The sequence below is a fragment of the Vulpes lagopus genome, chromosome 10 (genome assembly GCF_018345385.1).
Source record: "Vulpes lagopus strain Blue_001 chromosome 10, ASM1834538v1, whole genome shotgun sequence".
Lineage (NCBI taxonomy): Eukaryota > Metazoa > Chordata > Mammalia > Carnivora > Canidae > Vulpes > Vulpes lagopus.
In genome coordinates, this window is record NC_054833.1 from 108,086,994 (window position 1) to 108,106,979 (window position 19,986).

The window sequence follows — 19,986 nt, forward strand, 5'->3', positions numbered from 1 at the left end:
GGAGCAACCACTACGCAAAGGCAGCTGATTGTGTCAGGAAGGAATTTGGGTCCAAGGTTGCCAAACTTTTGATTTTACAACAGAAAATGCTGGTCCTGATTTTCAAATGTTGCCAAATAATTCAAAATTGCTTACAACACTAGGCCAAACAAACATCTGTGGGTCAAGTCTGGCCCATGAGCCACCAGCTTGCAGCTCCAACCTACAGTTGTTATATGGAGAATGTCGTGCCCTTTCTTCTAGAGTGGAACTTTAACTGCCTAGCTTGCATGGCTATACTTTCTGTAGACAGTTTCCCAAATAACAATCTGGACCCCTCTTATGTCTTAATTTCAAGACTAACTTAATTCTCCTATCCTACCTAAATTTCAGCATGGAATCAGTGCAGATTTTTTTATTTCCCCCCCTAATTATGATCTACTTGGTCATTTCCAATTTTTTTCTCTTAAGACCAAGCTGCGGGCAGCTCGGGTGGCTCAGCGGTTTAGCGCTGCCTTTAGCCCAGGGCGTGATCCTGGAGACCTGGGATTGAGTCTCATGACAGGCTACCTGTGTGGAGCCTGCTTCTCCCTTTGCCTGTGTCTCTGCCTCTCAGTGTGTCTGTCATGAATAAATAAATAAAATCTTAAAAAAAAAAAAAAAAAAAAGACCAAGCTGCTCTCACTGCCACCCCTGCCCAGAGAGACTCCCTTCGGCACATCCCAGCTTTGTCTGATGATGCATCAACACAATTCTACACCCTAAGTTCCAAGAAGAAGGTAAGCTGAACCCCAAAGTCTTGTCCATTAGGACGGGACATCATTTTATGACTTAAGCTCATCTCTGACAAGTTTCTACCTGAAGGTACACGTTAGGGGAAAGCCTGGGCTTCTGGGATAGGGGCCTGAAGGAATTCTGATAGTGAGTGATCTGGGTAAAAGTACACTTGAATAAAAGAAGCTACAGATACCATGACTGTACTTCTAAGAGGCAAGATCTCTCCTCCAATCAAAAGAGCAGTTCCTAGCAAATAAATAAACAAACAAATAAATAAATAAAACAAACAGTTCCTGGGAATGGGGTTCCTAAGCACAAAAACAATGAGGAAAATCATAAAGGAAAAAAGATTTACCAATAAAAGTCTTCTGTACATGGAAAATTATATATAGAGGTGTCCTTTCACTGGGTTACCCTTGGAATTCACCCTAAGGCCATACACATAGGCACTCCCTGGTGCTCTGATAAGAGCACAAAGTCACAAAACTTTCTAGAAGGAAACTGGGTAATAGATGAAGAATCTTCAAACAGTTTATTTCTTTAGACATAGGTATTTCTCCTGTATAATTAATTCTACCCTAAAAAAAAGATGCAAAAACTCTGAATTTTATATACAAAGAAAACTACTTATATGTTCCTAAACCATGTTTTCTAAGAATATCTGATGAAAGGGATTAAATATTAAAATTTTTAAGCATTATACGAATCACAGAGAGAATGATTTCAAGAGTACCTTTAAAAACTGAGATAAAAAAAAAAAAAGATAAAAAAAATAAAAAAATAAAATAAAATAAAAACTGAGATAAGCACCGAAAAAAATACTAGAAGGTATTTCACACAAACAGCAGCAGTAGTTCTGTGGAGTTAAAATTATGGGTGATTTTTCTTTTTTCTATTTTTTTTTTTTTTTGCATTTTCAAAGTGCCTGTAATGTCTGTATTAAGCAATAATAATAATAATAATAATAATAATAATAAACGATACTACTTTAAAAAATGTTTCTTATAAAGAACATTCTACAAAAAGAGGGGAAAAAATGAGATACCAAATTTAAAAAGCAGAATATAAAATTATATGCAAAGTACAATACCAATTCCATAAAAGAAAGAGATAAAGACACGACTTAATTATAAAAGTGCTCATCTTTTGGTGGTGGATTATGGGTGTTATGAGGATAATTTTCTCCCTAATGAACACATTTTATAATCAGAAAATTCTTTTTTTAGAGAACTCAGTCAAGCCAGAGGTCCCCTGGCCAGACCCTACCACACATACCACTGAGTACCTACCCACCTTTCCTCCTCCTGGGGCTCTAGGTGGAGGAGTCCCCTTTAACATTTGTTTTTAACAAATTCCTTAAAGTCAGGAGGCACAGTTTACCGTACAATCCTTTTTTGCTAACTCCAAGGTACTCTCAGTCTATTTTTAACACTGTGGATAAACTACATATACTGCCAAAGCTTTTGCAAGCAGAGATATGGAAAGAACAGAGTATAATTAAGTGCCTCTGGCAGCACAGTGGTAAGGAACACAGGGAATTCTGGGCTACTTCTCAGCTAAAACACTAGCTCTATGAGACTAGGTAAATTCACAGTAATCTCTCCTTTTCAGTGATTTCACACAGAATCCCTCCTTACCACCTCATGAGAGAAAAAGGAAAATAAAGAGAGATCAACTGGGATCTCTCAGGTTCTGTCCTCAGAAACCCAAATACGGGGTAGAAGCCACCTTCCTGTCACTGGCCACAGGCAGAGCTTGTTTACAAAGTCAGTATAAAGAAATCTGAAACACCAATGAGAAAAAGCCATTTTGGTGTGGTGCCTGCTGCTTAGAATAGGCTGCAAAGAGTGGCAGTGGCAGAAAACTGTAGTCCTGTGGGCTGAGGGATAACACCTTGGGACCTCAACAATCTAGAGACGCCTCTTTCCTCAGCCTCTAAACTGGTTTAAAATAAAAAGCTAGGAGGCAACATAATTTATTTTTGAGAAGTAGAATAAAGTCTTTACCACTGATGTTTTTTTCTGGGTTAAGTTACAACTAGTGTTGTTGACTCCAATCAAAACATCTGATAAGACAAATTTAAGACATGCACCAACCTGTCACATAGACAGGAACAGAACTCTGGGAACAGTCAAGAGTCAAAGGAATGTCATGCACCAAAAGCCCTACAAGGGATTCAAACTTCTCTCATTCCTGACTTATCTCTCAGGGTTAAATGACTTTGGTGAAATTACTTTTTCAAAAGGTAAGATGCCCCTTTTCCCCAAAAACAGCAAAATATGGTGTCCAAATATCAGGTACCATTAGCATTATTAAAGGAATCCACACCCTCAAACATATGCCCACACTAAACCCCGGACTTACATATGCAAGCAGCAGCAAGGAGACGGCAGGCCACGTATGGGGGATCACAGGTCGGGAACGAGGGCTGGATGATGTAGTTGGCGAAGGTGATGGCAATGATGGCCTGACTGGTAGGCTCAACGATTAGCAAGGAGGCCCATAGACGGATGAATGCAATGAAGCCTCCGAAGGCCTCTAGAATATAAGCATAGCTGGCCCCAGACTTGGTAATGGTGGTTCCCAGCTCCGCATAGCAAAGGGCACCAAACACGGAGAAAAGCCCACCAATGGCCCATATGACCAACGACAACCCGTAGGAGGCAGTATATACCAGCACACCCTTAGGTGAGACAAAGATTCCTGAGCCAATCATGTTGCCCACCACCAGGCTGACCCCATTCAACAGCGAGATCTCCTTCTTTAGCTGCATAGTTTCTGCAGTCCGTTGAGGTTGCACACTGACATCTTCCTCCCTGGGCTGGCTGGCCTCGGGAATGAGATGGTAGGCTGGTGTGGGATTCTCCAGCTCCCTGGCTTCCATGGCAAATGTTTCCTCCACACTTGTGTTTACTGTGGCCTGGCAAAGAATATAATAAGTATGTTAGTCTAGTGCAGGAGCTGGTGAGTCTCTGGTTTTGAACTGCAAAGCCAAAGGCAACCTCTTATGTATGAACAGCAAGCCTTACACACAGACCTAAATAAAATGAGCTCATATCCATTTCCACCACAGGATATAGAGAAATAAATGGAGGCAGGCAGACACCTAGTACTCCCAAGAAAGATAACTGTTAGTGTTTAGCTGATGGCAACTTCCAACAAGAGATACCTGGCTTGACACCCAGAGTAGGCTGTCATTAGATTTATTATAGCACAGATTCTTCCTGAGGTATAGGTTTTGGTCTGGTCTTACCATTTTAAAATCTACAAACCTGCCCTACAAAGACCAGACTCCCAGTAACAGATTCACAGCCCTAGCTAGCTTGATATGCCTCTCATTGCCCACAACCACTTACCTCTACCAAAACATAAACAGGAACTTCTTTTTTTTTTAAGATTTTATTTATTTATTCATAAATAAATGAAGAGAGAGAGAGAGGCAGAGACATAGGCAGAGGGTGGACAAAGTTCCATGCAGGGAGCCCGACATGGACTCGATCCTGGGACTCCAGAATCACGCCCTGAGCCGAAGGCAGTTGCTTAACTGCTGAGCCACCCAGGAGCACCTAAACAGGAACTTCTGCAGTATCCAGCAACATGGAGAGAAATCTGTAGCTACTCTCAGTCCAGCAAAGAAATGAGCAGGTGGTAGAAAGGGCTAGGAAGATGCTAAGACTAGAACAAGGAAAGGGTTTTCATGAAAATACACACCTGTGTATTGTTGCATCTACAACATCAATCTTACTTCCCACATTGCTACTTGCCCATTCAACACATCTCTTTTTCCAAAGTACCCAGAAAAGAGAAAGAACATAATTAAGACCTAATGGAGAAAGAACATCCAGAGGGCAACCTAAGCTGGGGCTTGACTGCTATTAGTTTGTTTACTTCCTCAGCATGCCCCTCACTATCATTTAGTATTGCAAAGAGATTCTCCCAGAATAGGACCCAGAAATTTTGACACCTCATCAGAGCTACATAGCTTCTCTTATCCACAGGCCTGGCATTAGAAGGCATTCTGTAGGGAGATGGCACACACTACTACTTTTGGTCTGGAGTTAGGCCAGTCCAGAGAACTAAAAGAAGTTGGATTCCACACCAACTTCTACAGACATGAAGAACCCAGAGTCTATCAGAAGAAGACAAACACCTTTCTGATCTTGCACTCAGCATGAGCTTGTCCTCTCTCTCAATTCCTGTGCCCCAATAATCAGAAATTCAGATCACTTACTTACTCCCACCTCATCTTCTGGATAAAGGAATCCTGTAAGCCATATGATTCTCACCCAGGAATCAGTCTTTTAAGGTCAGAGAGATAGCTTCCAGAGATAAGCATGAGATCCGTACATTATCTTCCCAGAAGCCTCTCATCTACTCAACAAAGACAGAGGTGCCAGAACCTTACCCCATGGAGCTCAGAGAAAGGGATCCATAGCCACTCAAGAGTAAGTAGTTCTCAAGGAAATCTTCAGTCTCCATGGTTCCATCCAAAACTCCCGCCTTACCTGTCACGGTGCCCTGCCAGGGTCTGGACTGGAGATCAATTAAAAAAACTCCTCTGGGGCACTAGGCCTTCTTACTCCCAGAGTTGAGCCAGCCTACCTCTGCTTAGATGAGACCTGGCTTCAAGGCAGCACCATTCTTCCTTTCCCTCCTGGCACCAAGCCAGGTAGGTTTCCCTGGGCAAGCACAGGCATGTGGGTACATACTTGTTTTCACGTGTCTGTCAGGTGAGCCAAAGCAACTATGAAAACAAACTTGGAAATAGCAGAGGAACCTATATTCTCACATAAGTCAGGTGCAGAGACCTAGACTGCATTTTTCCACCCAGCTCAACACAGAGGCAAGCAGAGAGACCTGGTCCCTGTGACCACTTTAACCTCCCCTCTATTCTATCAGACCCTAGCTAGATGGGGAGAGGAGGCTGAGGCTCCCATATATTTTTTTGGACTTCTGACACCAGATGTATGGGTTTTCTACACATCAAGCAATTCTGCAACACCAGACAATTTAACTTAATTCTGACAATGAAGATGCAGAAGGCAGGGGGATCCCTGGGTGGCTCAGCGGTTTAGCACCTGCCTTTGGCCCAGGGCATGATCTTGGAGTCCCGGGATTGAGTCCCGCGTTGGGCTCCCGGCATGGAGCCTGCTTCTCCCTCCTCCTGTGTCTCTGCCTCTCTCTCTCTCTCTCTCTGTCTATCATAAATAAATAAATAAATCTTAAAAAAAAAAAAAAAAAAGGAAGATGCAGAAGGCCAGCTGAAGACAAAGCACAAACTGACATCCCAAACCATCCCCCAAAGTGGGATATGCATGACATTGCTCAGCACTCCTGGCTGCCCTAAAGCTAAGGGAAGAAAAAACAAATGGTTAACTTATAAAGATTATAGTCCTGAAAGACATGGGTCTCCCTCGATTTATAAATGTCTTAGTGGTTTACAGAAAAAAGCATTCTTATCAATAACCTAACTTCCACAAGGAAGTGTAGATAAAATTAAATGTCCTTATAATCTGCAGCCTACTGACAAATACTTTAGGCTGGCGGTGTATAAGGAAGCTCCCAATTGTCTTCACCTTAATGCTTTACTAGAGAAAAAACAACCTTAACAATGGCAAGGCCCCCAGTATCTCAGGTCCTCTTTAGCATATGAAAGTTCTTTTGAGGGACACCTGGGTGGCTCAATGGTTGACCATCTGCCTTTGGCTCAGGAGCTTCTGCCTTTGGCTCAGGTCATGATCCCCGGCCCTAGGGTCCTGGGATCAGGAGTCCTGAATCAGGCTCCCCATGGGAAGCCTACTTCTCCCTCTGCCTGTTTCTGCCTCTCTCTGTGTCACTCATGAATAAACAAAATCTTTAAAAAAAATTTATTTTGAAAACTTCCCTTTTCCTTACCTCCCCCAACTCCAAGTATATAATCAACTGCTCTTCAAAACTCCAGGGCAGCTCTTTCTGTCCATGGGTCCTGTCCCCTGAGCTTTAACAAAACCAGCATTTTGTACCAAAGATGTCTCAAAAATTCTTTCTTGGGCAGCCCCGGTGGCCCAGTGGTTTGGTGCCGCCTTCGGCCTGGGGTGTGATCCTGGAGACCCAGGATCGAGTCCCATGTCAGGATCCCTGCATGGAGCCTGCTTCTCTCCCTCTGTCTGTGTCTCTGCCTCTCTCTCTCTCTCTCTCTCTCTCTCTCTCTCTGTCATGAATAAATAAATAAAATCTTTAGAAAAAAAATAAAAAAAAACTTCTTTCTTGGTTGTGGTCTCCGGACCTCACCCCACCAAATCTCACCTATATTCCAAAACGTCATCACTGACACTATCTACCTGGAGATCCTCCAGGGTAAGGGCTCAGTCCCACAAAACTGCCCTCTCAAAAAAAAAAAAAAAAAAAAAAGAATTAAAAAAAAAAACCTGCCCTCTCTTCAGATGCCAAATGCTTCCAACTGACTGGCTAGGAATTGGAGGGTCCCACTACCCTCTCCTTGGGTTCAAGGTATTCAGGAAGGGTGTGGTTTCCATGCTTTCTCCAGCCAAGCCACTTGCCCAGCACCTCCACTTGTTCACCAACCTGAAAGCTCTCCAAACTCTGTCTTTTTGGGGTTCTTATGAAGACCTCATTACAAAGGCACAACTGATTGTGACTGAAAGTCCCAATCTCCTAATCACAGGGTTGGTTCCTCTAGCAATGAGCCCCCATCCTTAGAAGATCTGGATACTTCCCAAAAATCACCTCAGTAACATAAACTCAGAGGTGGGTGGAAAGGGGCTTCTTATATAAATTACAAGAGAAATCCATTTCGCTTTCATTGCCCTGGAGCTATTTCAGGTATTGAGAACAAAAGCAAATATTGTAACAAAAAAATGCCCTTATAGCTGTTAAAACAGAAAATTATAGGAGTTGTGTCTAGAAACAGTGGATGCAGACCAAATATATGTATTTTTATCACAGTATCACAGGGAAAGAAAGAGAGGTAAATTAATTTCACTGGAAAATAAAATTCATATAAAATGGAATTGCCTTGACTTCTAACTTCCATTTAGGATGTGGAAAGCTGGGAAGAGCATCACTACAACTCCAATGACAAGAAAAAAACAAATAATCTACAAAACCACAACTTTTCTTGAAGCCATCAGAGAGCTGAGGTTACAGGGCAACCTACTAGACTGAAATTTAAGGAAAAACAGGCACCTCTGTGGAGAGATGCAAGCTCTGGCTCACCTGTGGCAAAAGGAGAATGGTGGAACCAAGATATGAGCAAGTAAGTAAGAATAGGGGCAGCCCTGGTGGCTCAGTAGTTTAGCGCCTGCCTTCAGCCCAGGGCCTGATCCTGGAGACCCGGGATCGAGTCCCACGTCGGGCTCCCTTCATGGAGCCTGCTTCTCCCTCTACCTGTGTCTCTGCCTCTGCCTCTCTCTCTCTGTGTGTCTCATGAATGAATAAATAAAATCTTAAAAAAAAAATAAGTAAGAAGAACTCAGGTACAATTTTTAATGAATTACTAAATGTCTTGTGTGGGTTAGCAAGAGCCTAAACATTCAGAGATTTTTCTCCACAGACTTCAGTGGATTGGATGTTCATAAAAAATACTAGACAAGGGCAGTCCTGGTGGAACAGCGGTTTAGCGCCGCCTGCAGCCCAAGGCATGATCTGGGAGACCTGGGATGGAGGCCCACGCCGGGCTCCCTGCATGGAGCCTGCTTCTCCCTCTGCCTGTGTCTCTGCCTCTCTCTCTCTGTGTGTGTCTCTATCAATGAATAAATAAAATCTTAAAGGAAAAAAAATACTAGACAAGAGGCCAGAGCCTCTCAGTAGCGCTAATCTGGAGAAGGAAAGCAATCACTACTCTGGGAAAAATGCAAAGGTCCACTTGGTCTCTTCACTAAAGAATAAAAATCATACACCACCAGGGTTAGGGTGGCAAATTCTGTCACTCCCAAGGCAGCTGAGGCAGAGTAAAAGAAAAATAAAACAACCCTTCATGCCTGGGGGAAAGACAGGAAATTCTGATCCGGTCCATTAGAGGCGTCCTACCTCTGGGGCAAGGGCAAGATCACCAGAAAGATCTACACCCCTCTCCCCCAAGACCCAGAAAAACAGGGGCTGAACCCTGAGGTAAACCAAGATAACAGAGAATCCCTGCTCCCACCACCAGGTAAGCCAGCACCCAGCAATAAAAGAAAGACCTAGAGCTGAGCGTGAAGCGTAAACACTGAAGAAAAACCCTCCCTCCAGCAAACCAATCCTAAACTGGAGGAATTTGAAGCCCTGTGTGGAGGAATTTGAAGCCCTGTGTGCACCTAAGGCAACAATAAAACCCAAACCTAACTCATCTTCTAACTGGAACTCCCACACTAATAGCCTAACAAAAGAAGAGATGTATCCAGAATAAATACTATGTACTTAAGTCTCTACTGTTTTAAATCCTGTATCTTGCAATCAGTAACAAATTACAAGCAACACATAAAAAAGCAAGAAAACCCATTATCCAGAAGCAAAGTAATCAGGGGCACCTGCTTGGCTCACTCAGTTAAGCAACCAATGCATGATTTCAGCTCGGGTTGTGATCTCAGGGTTGTGAGATCAAGCCCAGAGTCAGGCTCTGCTCTCAGTTAAGGAGTCTGCTCAGGATTCTCTCTCCTCTCCCTCTGTCTCTCCTCCTGCCCATGTACTCTCTTGCTCTCTCTCAAATAAACAAAATCTTTAAAGAAAAAGGGAAGAAGCAAAGTAATCAACAGGATAAGACATGGAGATGACCCAGATATTGGAACTACCAGATAAGGAATTTAAAATATTATTAATAAATTAAATGCTCTAGTAGAAAAGTTGAACAGCAAGTAGAAACGTCAAATTTCAGCAGAGAGATGAAAACCCTAAGAGTCAAAGTGGGAAAAAGTGAAAAAAAAAAATAATCAAATGGTCTGAAGTAAATATTTTAAAAAATACTTTTTGGGAAAAAAAAAACTTTTTTTTACATGCTTTAGAATATAATGGACTGTCTCAAGTAAATATTGTAGCAATGAATTGTGGATTTGTAGCATATATCAAAGTAAAATGTATGAGGGGTGCCTGGGTGGCTCAGTCAGTAAAGTGTCTGCCTAGGGTCATCATCCCAGGGTGCTGGGATTGCCTGCATCAGGCTCTCTATTCAGTGGGGAATCTGCTTCACTCTCTCCATGCTCATGCTCCCCTTCTCTCTCCCTCTCAAATAAATAAATAAATAAAATCTTAAAAAAAAAAAAAAAGTAAAATGTATGACAACAGCACAAACAAGGAAGAACTAGAAGTTATACAGTTGTAAGTTTCTTATATGTGAAAAAACGTAGTGTTACTTAAAAAAAAAAACAACACTAAACTAAAAAGATTAAAAGAAGGGTTATAGGGGAGCCCGGGGGGTTCAGCGGTTTAGCGTTGCCTTCAGCCCAGGGTGTGTGGACCCAGAGACCCAGGATCGAGTCCCAAGTTGGGCTACCTGCGTGGATCCTGCTTCTCCCTCTGCCTGTGTCTCTCTGCCTCTATCTCTCTCTGTGTCTCTCATGAATAAATAAATAAAATCTTAAAAAAAAGAAGGGTTATAAATAATAAACCAACAGTGGAAATAAAACATCATAAAAAAACGCTCAAACCAAAAGTAGGCAGCAACATGGATGGACTTAGAAGATATTACATTAAATGAAAAGTTGGTTAAGAAAAACAAGTATCAAAAAAAAAAAAAAGAAAAAAGAAAAACAAGTATCACATAATTTCACTTATCTAAAAAACGAAACAAATGAACAACAAAAAAGAAATGAACTCGGGGTGCCTGGGTGGCTCAGTAGGTTAAACATCTGCCTTTGGCTCAGGTCATGATCCCAGGGTCCTTACATCAAGCCCCATACTGGGCACCCTGCTCAGTGGGGAACCTGCTTCTCCCTCTCTCTCTGCCTCTGCCTCCCACCCCATGCTACTATCTCTGTTTTTGTTTTTTGTTTTTTTAAGATTTTATTTATTTATTCACAAGAGACACACACAGAAAGAGGCAGAGACACAGAGGGCGAAGCAGGCTCCTCCCAGGGAGCTGTATGCGGGACTAGATCCCAAGACTCCAGGATCACACCCTGGGCCTACTGCAGGCACTCAACTGCTGAGCCACCCAGGTGTCCATTCATTCATTCATTCATTCACTCACTCACTCACTCATTCATTCATTCATTCATTTTCAAAGGCAGACGCTTAACTGCTGAGCCACCCAGGCATCTCCCATCTCTCTGTCTCTTAAGATGAATAAATAAAATCTTGGGGAACCCTAGGTGGCGCAGCGGTTTAGCGCCTGCCTTTGGCCCAGGGCGCGATCCTGGAGACCCGGGATCGAATCCCACATCAGGCTCCCAGTACATGGAGCCTGCTTCTCCCTCTGCTTGTGTCTCTGCCTCTCTCTCTCTCTCTCTCTGTGACTATCATAAATTTAAAAAGAATAATAATAAATAAATAAATAAATAAATAAATAAATAAATAAATCTTAAAAAAAAAAAGAAAAGAAAAGAAGCGGACTCATAAATACATAAAACAAGGGGCAGCCCTGGTGGCTCAGCGGTTTAGCGCCACCTACAGCTCAGGGCGTGATCCTGGAGACCCAGAGTCCAGTCCCACGTCAGGCTCGCTGCATGGAGCCTGCTTCTCCCTCTGCCTGTGTCTCTGCCTCTCTCTCTCCTCTCTGTGTATTCTCATGAATAAATAAATAAAATCTTAAAAATAAATAAACACATACATACATACATACATACATAAAACAAACGGATGGTTGCCAGAGGGGGAGGGGTGAAGGGATGAGCAAAAGAAGTAAAAGAGGATTCAGATGTACAAACTTCTAATCATAAAATAAGTAAGTCATAGAGATAGAAAGCACAGCATGGGGCACTGTATGGTACAGTCAGATAAATGTCTGACTCTTGATTTCTGCTCAGGTCAGGATCTCAGAGTCGTGGGATTGAGCCCTGAGTAGAGGAGTAGGGTTCATGTTCAGCAGGAGTCGCCTGTCCTTCTCCCTCTGCTCCTCTGCTTCTCATGCATCCCTATCTCTCTTCTCTCTCTCTCTCTCTCAAATAAATAAATTTTAAAAAAATCTTTTTAAAAAAAAGTACAGCATGAAAAATTTTTAAAATAAATTTAAAAAGTACAGCATAGAGGGACGCCTGGGTGGCTCAGAGGTTAAGTGTCTGTCTGCCTTTGGCTCAGGGGTGATCCCAGGGTCCCAGGATCGAGTTCCACATCGGACTCCCTGTGAGGAGCCTGCTTCTCCCTCTGCCTATGTCTCTGCCTCTGTGTGTGTGTGTGTGTGTGTGTGTGTGTCATGAATAAATAAAATATTTAAAAATAAAAAAATAAAAAATGTTTAAAAATAAAGGTTTTATTTATGTATTTATTTACTTTAAAGATTTTATTTATTTATTCATGAGAGAGATCAAGCCCCATGTTAGGCTCCACACCCAATAAACAAATAAGTAAATAAACATACATAAGTTATAGGTAAGATAAAAGAAATAAAAGAGAGATAAAAGATAGGAAAAAAAAATAAACCATGCAAAACTAATCTTAAAGTTGGAGTAGCTATATTAACATCAGAGAAAATAGACTCCAGAATAACAAAGACTGCTAGAGATAAAGAGGGACATTATATAACGATAAAGAGGTCAAATCACCAAGAAGATGATTCTAAATGTGTATTTCCTCCAACAATATAGGTTCAAAATACATAAAGCAGTACCATAGATCTGAAAAGAGAAATACACAAATCCACAATTATAGTTGGAGACTTCAAAGTACCTCTCTCAGTCATCAATAGATTATGTAGACATAAAGTCATCAAGATCTAGGGGGACTTGACTGGCTCAGTTGGTAGAACATGACTCTCAATCTCAGAGTCATGAGTTCAAGCCCCATGTAGGGTGTGAAAAAAAAAATTAAAAAAACAAGATCTAGAAGACCTGAAAATGGAATGTCCCAACATAGCTCTTACCTAAATAACTGTGAAAATTCCAAGTGTGGAAAAAAAAAACAAAAACCGACATCTGCAATAGGGTTTGTCTCCATACAGGAGATGCTGGACAGGCACGGGTGGGAGACAGGCTTCTAGCAGAAAAAAACACTACTTTGGCTCCTTGAGTTTCACAACAGAGTATCAACCCTATTATCTCCTCAGTTGGTATCCAAGCACTGTTAGGAACCCTCCCTCAGGTGCTGCCTAAAGCCTTTAAAACCAATTCCAATCTTCTTAACAGGGCTCTATCACTAGGTCTCCCACCCCACCCCCCATCCCACTCCTACCCCCAAGTCCCATCCCCACCGCCTCCCCCATATTCCCACCACACTCCTACCCTCACAGTCCCACCCCCACCCCATATTCCCACCCCCACAGTCCCACCCAAGGTCCCGTGCCACTGAATACTTGCAGCTTCCAGAACCTAGAGTAGTCCAGGGTTTCCAGAGTCCATCAGACAAACTCATCTTTGTTCATACTGAGCCCTCTGCTTCTAAAGCTCTTCTGCTACCACCTTGTCCCTAAAAGCTTGGCTGCCATCTTTCTTCATATATCTCCTTGTGCCCATAAGATTTCTAATACGTACTTCTGCCTTAGCAGCCACCTCATTTGGTTGCATTTACTTACCTTCAGTCTCCCAACTAGTTTGTGAATTGCTTATCTATTTTAACAGCACCCAGTACAAGGCCTAACACAGGCTCAGTACTCAGTCAGTGATCAATGAATAAAATTATAGCAATGGCAGAAAATATCTGTGAGAGAAAATATACAACAAACCCTACTGAAAGTCTAACACCTTGAGCCACCTGCTCGCCAGCACAATAAGCAAAACAAGGCTTAAGTGAAGGTAAGTGATCATTAAAAAAATTCAGTCTGAGTAGTGGTTCCTATCATTTTGTCAAAGCACTTGTTCTTTAGGTAACAGATAATAAGGGGGGGGGGGCAATGAGAAAAAGCAACTATGACTCCAAAAATGCTTTTGAATTCATTTGTGTTTAATTAATCACCACAGTATCTACATACATTCTCAGAAGGGCAGTCCATATCTGTATAAGATGCACTGTTTATCCTATCCCCACAGAGTAGATTTGCAAACCTTCTGCAACAATGGGACAAAAATCAAGGAACTCATAACTAAGCCACTAACTCCAGCTCAGTAGCCTGGTATTTGGGTGAAAGAGTATGCAACAAAATCTTACCAAATCACCCTCTCCAAACTCGCTATCCTTCTGCCTTCTGCCTTCAATTTTTATCCATTGGATAAGAGAAATTGGTATGTAAAGATCACACACAATATCACATGCTCAATCTCTCACATAGTCTTTAAAATCATGTTGAAGACAATTTCCATTAAATCATTCAGCGTACCCTATAAGTTCCTGTCTTAAAAACTAGTGTTAGGGGGATCCCTGGGTGGCGCAGCGGTTTGGCGCCTGCCTTTGGCCCAGGGCGCGATCCTGGAGACCTGGGATCGAATCCCACGTCGGGCTCCCGGTGCATGGAGCCTGCTTCTCCCTCTGCCTGTGTCTCTGCCTCTCTCTCTCTCTCTCTCTCTCTGTGACTATCATAAATAAATTTTAAAAAAATTAAAAAAAAAAACTAGTGTTAGGGATGCCTGGGCGGCTCAGTCCACTGAGCATCTGCCTTCAGCTCAGATCGTGATCCCAGGGTCCTGGGAGGGAGCATTAAGTTGGGTCTCTGCTCAGTGGAGAGCCACCTTCTCCCTCTCCCCCTGCTTATGCATGTGTGCTCTTTCTCTCTCTCTCTCTCTCTCTCTCTCTCACACACACACACACACACACACAAATAAAATATTACAAAAAAAAAAAACCCCAAAACAAAAAACTAGTGTTAAACTCTGCCTGTAAGGACACAATGCAGTTTTCAACCTATTTTACAGGCTCCTGCAGCAGATAGTAAAGGAATTCATCAGACTACTAAAATTGCCTCACAAAAATTTTTTAAAAATATTTTATTTATTTATTCATGAGAAATACACAGAGAGAAGCAGAGACTAGGCAGAGGAAGAAGCAGGCTCTATGCAGGGAGCCCGATGCGGAACTTGATCCTGGGACCACAAGATCACGGGCTGAGCCACCCAGGCATCCTGCCTCATGCAAATTTAACCATAAAACTATCATATGCAATTTTCAAGGGAAAAGAAGAATCTTTCAAAGTTCAATTACAAAAAATATTTTACAAGCTGGATTTATTTATTTATTTATTTTACAAGCTGGATTTAAAAAATCTTTTATTTTATTCATTTATTTTAAAAATATTTTATTAAAAAAATAAAAATAAAAATATTTTATTTATTTATTCATGAGAGACAGAGAGAGAGAGAGAGAGACAAAGACATAGGCAGAGGGACAAGCAGGCTCCATGCTGGCAGCCCAATGTGGGACTCGATCCCCAAACCTGGGATCACACCCTGAGCAGAAGGCAGATGCTCAACCACTGAGCCACCCAGGTGCCCCTAAAAACTCTTTTAAAATTGATGACTATGAGGGAAAGTGCTGTTGAGAAAAATACTAAAATGTTTACTATGGTGAAAACCTAGAGTATTCTTTCTTTTCTATATCTCTCTGAGTTTTATATATTTTCCAGAATTAATAGGCATCGATTTTTTTAATGCTTAACTCTCCCTCTCTCTCTCTCTCTCTCTCTCTATATATATATATATATATACACACACACACACACACACACAGAGTTTCCTATCAAATGAAAAATTTATGTAATTCTACATTTATCTTTTTACCTAAGATACCAGGAAATTCAATATCAAATTCAGTACCCAATCACAGTGAATAAATACCCTCACTTTCAACAGTATGTGATGCGTAGTCTTTTCTATTGTTTTGGTTAATTTCCTTTTAATAACCTCATTGGAAGTATCTTTAATTATAAGCCACAATTACTCTTTAGAAAAAGATATAATTTAATAAATACACCAAAATAGTGTTATGTAATTGTTCATTATATGTGAGCCAGTCTGACTACTAGTATCCTGTTCATACTGTGCACAAATAACTGAAACTTTACAAATCGCAAAGATCCAAAATCTAATAGAGAACAGAGCAATAATATTCACCTGTGAGGAAATAAGCAAACATCACACTTTCATAAGCTGCCTCATCATAAATGGTCAGGTACTGAGAAGAAAATGGAAGTCTCCACAGCAAGGCCTAATTCCACTTGTCTGTCTTGGCCATTTAACCTCTGCAACAAAGAGTAAGAGGCAGCTTATCAAAAAATGAACCTAGTAAGCAGCAGGATGAGATTTCCCTTTGGAAAATTTTAAGTTGCACAGGCCACGCAGGGGCAGCACTCAGTTACTGAGAAGTTCCGTCACTCTCACGGTGGAGTGTAACTGAAGCAACCAGCCCACACGTGTCAGAGAACTAGCCCGGCCCGGTCGTCTCAAATCATGCATGTCCAGACAGCTGCTATTCCCTGAGACCCAGGTCCTCTGAGCCCTATTTGCGTCACTTTTGTAGAAATGTATCCACATCCTGGAGGCTACAGCAGGAAGCACACAGGACGGAGGTCAGGAAATTTCCTGTACCGAGAAGGGCCATGGAGATCAGTCACATAACTGGTATTTACTCTTGGGCTGCAATAAAAATATGTCCACAGCCGAACAGGGAAGAAGGAAGATAAAAAAATCAGGTTTGTGGTTTTCTGCATATTTGTCAGGAGAGGGAAATCAAATAGAAGAACTTAGTGGCAGGCTGAGACCGAAGTTAGGGGGCAAAAGTCATGAGCGCGCCAAGGCACCTGAGTAAGGGAGGCAGCCTGGGCGGTTTCCTCCTAAAGGGCGTCAGGGCATGCAAAGAGAGACAAAAATGAGCTCAGGAAGCCCTCAGACTTTCAGAAAGTCTGCTCCTCCCCATCTTCAAATCAGGGAGCAGCTCTCGCAGAAGCACCAGATGGCTGAGCGCTCTGCTACCACAAGCTAGATTTGCTGGCAGTGCTTTTTTCCCCCCATCAAGGGCAGAGACTGAATTCTTTTGAACTGTGTCACCAAGCACACAGCCCAGGGCGCATAAGAGGTGCTCGAAAATATCTGTTAAATATTGATTTCTATTTCTACTGCCCATTACACAATGTGGTACCCGGACTGTTTGCTTAGCGCTTAGTCAAGAATTCTCAGACTGTTTTACAAGTCTCTCCTTCCATTTATAACATGAGATGATCAAACATGACACGACATGAAGACTCGAGAAAGAGCCATCAGGGCGGGAGCACATGGTGGCCTGGTGCCAACACAGCAGGCCGGCGGCTCGGCCCACCTGCAGCATCCTAGGAAGCTGCGACCCTGGTGCACAGCCTTGCACGCGGTCTTGCTCACCTGCTCACCTGCCGAGTGGTCACGGCCCAGGTCCTCTCTCCTACCACACTCACCCTCCGTATTTCAGTCTCGCACACGGTCCGGGCCTCTATCACTGCGGTGTCCTTCACACTCTCCCCTCTTCCACACTCCTGGAGTCACCCTCACACTCGGGCTCTCACACCCTCAGGGGAATCGCCCCCGGGCTCTGGGGCTCGCGCGCTCCCCTTCAGCGGTCTCTCTCTCACACACCGAGTCTCCTTCACACCAAGGTCTCTCCCGCACTGTCAGGGTCACCTCCCTCACGGGGTTTCTTGCACACTCACTCACAGGGCCACCCTCAGGCTCAGGGGGTCTCTCACGCTCACACACGTAGTCTCTCCCCCACGCTCAGTCCCACACTCAGGGCTCCCCACGCTCCCGGGGCCACGCTCACGCTCGCGCTCCGTCTTACACGCACAGCGTCACCCTCCGCACGTCCTCGCCCCGGCGTCCCTCACGTGCCCCCGGCCCGCCCGCCCCGCGCCCCGCTTGGCGGGCCCGCCACCCGCACTCGGGGGGGTGGGGGCGTGGCGGCGGCGGCGGCGCGGAGAGCGCGGCCCCCAGCACGCGGCCCCGGCCCGGCCCGCCCCGCGGCCCCCGCGCGCCCGCCCGCGGCCCGTTACCTCGCAGTCGCCCGGCGCCCACAGGATGCTCCGCCGCTCGAGCGCCGCGGCCGCCGCAGCCGCTCAGGCCCCGCCCCCGCCACGTCACGCGCCGCCGGATCGCGACAGCGCGCCCCGCGTCGGGACAGGACGCCTCGCGGCGGCGCTTTTGACCCCCGGGGCCGCCGAGGCCTCGGGGAGCGCCCGGCCCGGGAGTGCGGTCCCCGCCTCCGCGTGCGCTTGGTGCCGGCGACTGGCCCGGCCGCCCTGGGTCTGCGTGGCCGGCACAGCGCCGTGGGTCGGGCCGGGCCCTAGAGCGGATCCGGAGCGCTCCACAGCCTCGTGCCCCTCCGCCGCGGCCTTAGGAAGACTCAGACCCGGGACCTGGGCCCCGCAGCCCCGGCCCAGCTCGCGGCCACTGAGGCCTCCTCAGGCCCATGGACGCTGTGGCGCTCCTGTAGCCAACCCCCGCCGCCCCGGGGCTCAGGCCTGAGGACTTTTCCGTCCTCCTCTTGCCTGGCCCACTGACATCCTCTGGGGGAGCTGAAACCTCCCGTCCTCCCTCTTCCTGTACCTGCCGCTGCGCCCCTGCTTTCCTTCTAGGGGCCTTTTCCTCTGGTAGCTCTGGGGCTCTTCTAGTCCCCTCACCTCACGGCTAAGCCCTCCCCCTTGGCTTCCTGTCTACAACCTCAACCATGACTCTCTCCTGAGACCTGGAGTCATTTCCCCCCACAGGCGTCTTTCATTCCAGACGGACCATACCCAACCCCTGCTCCCCATCACCAGTAAACAGCCAGAGCCGAGCACCACCCTGGAGCTTCCTCCTCCTGCCCCACAGCCCTGCAGGTTTTCTCATGGTTTTCTTCTCCCCAGCTCTGCTAGACTCCCAGTCCCCACCCTCTTCCTTCGAACCCATCCCCACAGGGGAACGACTTTTTACCTCCTCTGCCTGAAACCCTTCCATTCTCCTACCTATAGACCGGAGACCGTGATCCTTGAAGAGCCCTCACCCGTACTCCCCTCCTTGGGCTCTCTGCTTGGAAGACCTTCCCTCAGTGTGAACGTTAGGAGTCTTCGAACCTGACCCTTTGGGGCAGCCCGGGGGCTCAGCGGTTTAGCGCAGCCTTCAGCCCAGGGCCTGATCCTGGAGACCGGGATTGAGTCCCACGTTGGGCTGGTCTCTGCCTCTCTGTGTGTGTGTCTCTCTCATGAGCAAATAAAATCTTTTTTTTTATTTTTTATTTTTTATTTATTTTTTTATAAAATCTTTTTTTTTTTTTTAATTAAAAAAAAAAAAAGAATCTGACCCTTTGCCCCCCGATCAGTTCCTTCTGTCTCCCTGGCCAGGCAGTCCCTTGTGTCACTCAATGGTACCTGGTCCACCTACCCTTCCGACAAATGCATATACTAGACTTGCCAACATCCAGATCTCTGGCTTTGCGGTCTCCTACCTGCTGCAACAACCTACCATGGAAGCCCACTATGCACCAAGCACTGAATCAGATGTTCTCCAATAACATCTGTGTTCCTCAGGGCCACTCTGCAGGGCACCTTTATTCAGCTCCACTCCTTAGATGAGCAAGCTGAGGCTCAGGGAGGTCAGGAGACTCCCAGGCCACTGGTAGAGCTCAGATTTGAACCCCAGTCAGCTGGGGGTAAAGCCTGCTGTGACTCCTTGCCCTCTCTCTGCAGCTATGAAACTGAGGGTGGCCGTGGGGCTGAAATAGGCTAGGGGGGAGTAGGTAGCTGTAAGGCCACCACAAGGAGTGGCATGGACGGTGGGTGGCAGGGCAGAGCTGAGACTCAGGCTGGGCAGGACCTGGAGGTAAGGATTTGCACTCTTTTGTTGTTATCCTTTTACCAAGACCAGCAATAGCAACTGGACCTTTGTATGGCTAGGCATCCTCACCCTCTCTGGGTCACCCTTCTTCCAGGTTGGGCCAACAACTAGTGCAGAGAGGGATCGGAGCGCCCTCTTGTGGTCGAGGATGCACTGAGGCCTAGAGCCCCGGCTGGCCTGGCTCTGTGGAGGCTGAACTGAACCCCATCCCTATACCTCTTCCCTGTCTCAGAACTTTTTTTTTTTTTTTTAAGATTTTATTTATTTCTTCACGAGAGACACAGGCAGAGAGAGGCAGGGGCTCCCTGCAAGGAGCCCAATATGGGACTCGATCCTGGACTGGGAGATCACGCCATTAGCCAAAGGCAAATGCTCAATCGCTGAGCCACCCAGGCGTCCCTCT

General features: G+C 45.0%; 1 protein-coding gene across 4 annotated transcripts in view; it reads right to left on the reverse strand.

Moving 5' to 3' along the window:
* Nucleotides 1–18,370, reverse strand: part of SLC7A6 (solute carrier family 7 member 6) — a 38,139-nt gene extending 19,769 nt beyond the window's left edge. The window contains exons 1-3 of one of the 4 annotated variants that reach the window (XM_041771110.1): nucleotides 18,318–18,370; nucleotides 15,861–15,988; nucleotides 3,121–3,676 (exon numbers count right to left, since the gene is read on the reverse strand). In XM_041771110.1, coding sequence (XP_041627044.1) covers nucleotides 3,121–3,640 — 520 coding nt within the window. In that variant the 5' untranslated portion in view covers nucleotides 3,641–3,676; nucleotides 15,861–15,988; nucleotides 18,318–18,370. Of the gene's footprint in view, nucleotides 1–3,120; nucleotides 3,677–15,860; nucleotides 15,989–17,120; nucleotides 17,584–17,764; nucleotides 17,901–18,317 lie in introns of those variants that run through there. The other 3 variants (XM_041771109.1, XM_041771108.1, XM_041771111.1) reach the window with 3 other exon arrangements.
* Between the last annotated feature and the right edge of the window lie 1,616 nt (nucleotides 18,371–19,986).